Consider the following 5,263-nt stretch of genomic DNA (forward strand, 5'->3'; position numbering starts at 1 on the left):
TGAGCTTATGTTAGCTGGGGAGTTCAGAGGCTGCCATGTTTCAAGGGCAGGGTCAGTGTCTCCAGAAAGAGGAGTTGTTCCACTTGCTGTGCACATCTGCTATGGGGAGGGATAATTCCCATGTGGGAGCTGATGTCTCTTCAGTGTCTGTGGGAAGAGTCTGTTAGAGCGGGTCCAGGTAAGGCCATGAAATTGATGAGAGGGATGGAACGCCTCTCCTCTGAGGAAAGGCTGAGTGAGGTGGGGTTTTTCAGCCTGGGGAGGAGATGGCTCTGGGGAAACCCTGAAGCCTTTCAATTCTTAAAGGGAAGCTTATAAAAGAGACAGGGAAAGGAGTTTTAGGAGTGTCAGAAATGACAAAGGGGCAATGCCTTCAAACTTAGAGAAGGTAGATTTAGACTGGACTTAAGGAAGAAAATTTTTTCTCATGAGGGTTTTGAGACACTGGAGCAGTTTGACCCGAGATGCTGGGGAATCCCCATAATCGGAAGTGTTCAAGGTGAGGTTAGATGGGGCTCTGAGCAACCTGATCTAGTGACAGATGTCCCCACCCATAGCATGAGGCTTGGACTAGATGGTCTTTCAAGCTCCCTTCCAACACAAACTCTTCTATGATTCTGTGAGTCTATGAATTCTGCTGGTAAGTGAGTCTGGGCAGAAAGAGCCTCTACACAAGGATGTGCTGGAATCTGAGTTGGTCCCACAGGGCTGGAAGGACATATCCCCTGAGGGGACCTTGTTCCATCTGACTCAGAACCCCTAATTACCTATATTTTCTAAGAGTGAGATGCAAAGCATGACACAGAAGTCAGAAGAGACTCCCTCTCACTCATGGGGAAGAGCTCATTTGGGCCGCGGGCATGGCAGCAGGAGGCTGCAGCAGCACTGCACAGCTTTGGCTTCTATCCCCAGATGACCTTCTTGGAAGAATGAAGACACTGGTCAGGGGTGGAATGTGCGTGGCAAGGGGAGGCAAGAGTGTCTTTCCAAATGCCTGCAGAACTGGGAAGGAGGAGTTTAAAGTAGGTATGGAGGGGGAGGTCACCACAGACTGAAGAGCAGGGATGTCACAAGGGTAGAAGAGGGATGCACGGGGGAACAGCATGCCAGGGGAGGCTCTCACACTTCCCCTGTGGCGCAGGTGGTGGTGTACTTAGGTGGCTGCTACACATCTCCTGCTCAAGAAGAGGAGGAGGCAGATGACACCTTTGTCAGGCAGTTGGGGAAAGCCTCATAGTCACAGTCCAAAGCCCAGGCACACGTGGGTGACTTTGACCACCTCAGGATCTACTGCAGGAGGAAAATGGCTGGGCACAAGCAAAGCAGAACATGTCTAGTGTGTATGAAAGACAAATATTTGATGCAGGAAATCCATGAAAAGGCAATGCAGAGACTCTCTTAGACCTGCTACTCACAAATGAGGAAGAACTGTTAGATGATGTAAAGGTCAAGGGCAGCCTTGCCCTCACTGTCCAGGAGACTGTGGAGCTCAGGATGCTCAGAGGCCTGACAGGACAAACAGGAGGATGAGCGCCCCTGACTGGAGAAGAGCACGGCTTAGTCTCACCAGGGACTTTCCTGCTTGGCTGGATGCCATGGGAAACTGCCCTGGAGCACAGAGGGTCCCGGGAGAGGGGGTTAACCTTCAAGACAGCCTCCTCAGAGCACAAGGATGGTCTCTGCAAGGTGCAGAACGGCGAGTCAGGAAAAGCCAAAGCACAGCTGGAGTGGAAACTGGTAATGGAGGTGAAGGGAAACAAGAAATTATCTCTGAGCCGATTGGCAGCAAAAGGAAGGCTACGTATTGCTTGGTGAGGAAGGGGACTTGGTGACAAATGACCAAGGGAAAAAGCTGAGGTACTCGATGCCTATTTCTTCTCAGTGTTTACTGATAGTGCTAATCCTCCGGCCCACCAGACCCCGGAACCTTCCCGCACCTCTCTGGGAATAAAGCAGCACCCACAGTAAAAGAATAAACAACGAAGGAGCTCTTACTCTCACCTGGCGATACACAAGTCAAAGGGATCACTTGGGAGGCATCTAAAGGCGTTTCAAGGAGCTGACAGGACAGTTTCTACTCAGTCCCTGGAATGGAGATGGAGCAAATGTTCTCAGAAGCCGTTCCTGAGCTCATGAAAGGAAAGAAGGGATTTGGGAGCAGCTGACATGAGTTAACTGAGGACAAATCACGCCTGAGCGACCTCATTGCTCTCTGTGAGGAGGTGACTGGCTCTGTGGGGAAGGGGAGGGGCACTGGCTCAGCTGTACCTGGATTTTAGCAAGACCGCTGACATACGCTCACGTGTGCACACACACGCACACCTATACCCGCACCGAGGTACGCACACACACAGGCATGCACACACAGAGACATGTGTCATATCTGAGCACTTAGAAAGAGGTGTGTGCACACAGGTTTCCAAAGGAGCCCACGAGCAGGCACAGGCACAGCCACCCCCCAAACCAACATGTACACACAGATATTCCACACACATGCTGACATATATGCATCCTCCTGCACCCATGGCTGTGCAGATACACTTGCACGTTCATGCACAGCGCTGTGCACGCATAAAAGCACACACCTACACCCCCCTGTGCCCACACACTTACATCTCTGCAGACCATTGTCACACCCGTCCGTGCTCAGCTGCATGAAGGCACGTGCATGTGATAAAACACATACGCCCTCATCAACAGATGTGCACAAACACACTTGCAGCCAATATTTGTGCACACTCCTGCTTGCCTGTGCATTGCCCCAGGCACACACAGACACACATATGTGCAAATGGACACGTGAGCACAGCCAGAAGAACATGTATGTGAGCATGAACATGCACACACAGCTCTGACAACCAGGAAGTTCAATGCCAGTTCTCAGCCTCTTGCCAAGACAAGTCCTAGGCAAGTCCTTCAGGCCCTGGAGTGAAGGCAGTGAATCAGTTCCTGCCATTGCCATCAGCTTTAGGGAGATCAGGGGTTTGACTGGGCTTTACTCAGGTGTTTTCTCCCTAGAAAAGTGAGAGACGAAGCTGTCATGGCTTTTCCAGGCATTGAGCCTTTCTGTGTCCAGGGTCTGTGTGTCAGGGATATAGGTAATAACTAGAGCACATCCATATTGCTGCAGCCACAAAGAATCCCCACATCACAAGTGAGAAAATTCTTAGAGCCTTAGATGCTCTCAGCTATTCTTAGTGACTTCATGAAGGGAGATGCAAGAGTGGGGGACTGGCCCCTGTTGTGGAAAGGAAATGGTGCCTCAGTGGTGTATTCACACAGCAGCAGAGAGTGGTGTCCCTGGGACAAGCCAGACTCCCCACAGACTGCAGACACTGGGGCTGGGGAACCAGAAATGAGAGTGTCTGTTTCCAGTAAGAGGCACTCAGCCTCTTCCAAACATTCCTTAGAATGTCATTAATTAGTGCAAAATCTACAAAGGAGGAGAGGATAGTATAGGAACCTTACATCCCTGCAGATGCTGGGAACCCTGAGCTGCTCTACATCAGCTGCTCTCCCAGAATGAGAGAATCACAGAACAGTTGAGGTCGGAAGGGACCTCTGGGTGTCATCTGGTCCAAGCCCCCTGCTCAAGCAGGGCCACCTCCACCCAGTTGCCCAGAACCGTGTCCAGGTGGTTTTGGAGGAGGGAAGATCAGTGACATCCCTGGGCAACCCACAGCAATTCTCAGTCACTCCCACAGCACAGTACAATGTGATGACCCCTTGCCAGGGCACAGGGCACTGTGTGCATCCCATCCATGCAAGGATTACCCCATTTGTGTCAGTCAGGCTTTTAGAGTGTTTAATTCAAATGGAAACAGATCTCGTCATCATTTCACCTGTCTATCACTAGAAACTGTCCAGCGTTGACAGTGAACAAATACCAGCAACTATCACATCCTTGCATCACAGGGTGTAAATCAAGGTGTACAGCACAGGAATAAGTGTGGTGTAAAGAACAGCTCCTGCTCTGTAAAAAACAACCTCTGCACAAACGCCCTTAGGCTGAAATGTAAAGATTCCATGGATCCTGTGCCCTTTCCTACCTTCCCTCTCTTTAGTTGAGCTGGAAAACCAGGGCTCATGCCAGGAGTCAGCAGCAGCACTTTGGCAGTGCTTTGGCAGAACTTTGATGAGTCAAGAGAGTGAAACAAAGTCCCTCCAAGTGGAGGTCAGCAGCACAGAAAGCCCCAGGGGCAGCTGAGACCCTGCAGTCCTTGGCCGTAGAGAAGTTCCTGTGTGATGTCTGTCTGCCTGTCCCAGGGAGGGAGAGGAGATAGATGGACCTTACCCAGCTGGTGCTGGGGTGTGTGGGGGGAAAGGTAGCAAAGAAAATGGAAAGAAAGGCAAAACCATTCAGCTATCTGAAAACAAGCTCCAAATGTTGATCCTCTGCCCAGCACCATGTTCTGAGTTCCTCAAGGTGTGTCCATGGGGCTTTGCCAGCCCCTTTAGCAGGGGGGGCACCTTCTGCCACAGTAGCGACTGGTAATGCAGGAGAGGCCAAAGCCCCCAGAGTTGATGGGCACTCCGTCACAGCTGAGGATGCGGCCAACGGCAGCGGAGGTGGAGGAGCCCACAACGGTGTTCTGTGGGAAGGAGCTGAGGATGGGGCCGGGCAGGGTCACCACCACGGGGGAGGGCTGGATGGCCACGGTGGAGTCCTGGCACTGCCTGACACAGGGCTCATTGCAGCTGTTGGCCAGCGGGGTCGGGCCGCAGGGCCGGCATGGCAGGCACTGGTCGTAGCAGGACATGTCTCTGAGGGTGGAGGTGCACCTGGGTAGAAGCAGGGAGGAAGCAGAGCACAAGGGTGGGTGAGGAGCTTCCTGGTTACCCTGTCACCAAGGAGCCAAGGCCAGTACATACTGGGGAGAAGGAACTTTGACAAGACCCACACATATCAGCCTGGCCCAATGAAGATCTATCCTAATTCATAAACCAAACGTCCCCTAGTCTTTCTCCAACCAGACCTGGTCCCCACTTCCCTTTGTCATGACAAGAAGATCCAGACCCCAGGACAGGACAGAGCAATATCAGCTGGGATGTCTCCCAAGTGCAGATCTCCCTATGGAAGAGGAGGAGAAGGGGCTTCAGACTCACCTGGTTCCCAAGCAGAAGGAGCCAAGAGAAGGGCATGAGAGAGCAGGGACTTGGGCTGCCTTTTATACCTGCCCTTCACTGCCGCAGGACCAGAGGCACCCTTTGCAGAGGTAACCATTTTCTGACAAGCTCATCTTGAATGCAAACCATCGCAGCT

The 5,263-nt window shown here is 52.0% G+C and overlaps 1 protein-coding gene across 1 annotated transcript; it reads right to left on the bottom strand.

Moving 5' to 3' along the window:
- Positions 1-4,454: 4,454 nt before the first annotated feature.
- Positions 4,455-4,760, bottom strand: LOC141970157 (feather keratin Cos1-2-like). The gene has a single exon (XM_074926555.1). The coding sequence runs from the start codon at positions 4,758-4,760 to the stop codon at positions 4,455-4,457; it is 306 nt and encodes a 101-aa protein (XP_074782656.1).
- Positions 4,761-5,263: the final 503 nt, after the last annotated feature.

This window comes from Athene noctua, chromosome 25 (genome assembly GCF_965140245.1).
Source record: "Athene noctua chromosome 25, bAthNoc1.hap1.1, whole genome shotgun sequence".
NCBI lineage: Eukaryota > Metazoa > Chordata > Aves > Strigiformes > Strigidae > Athene > Athene noctua.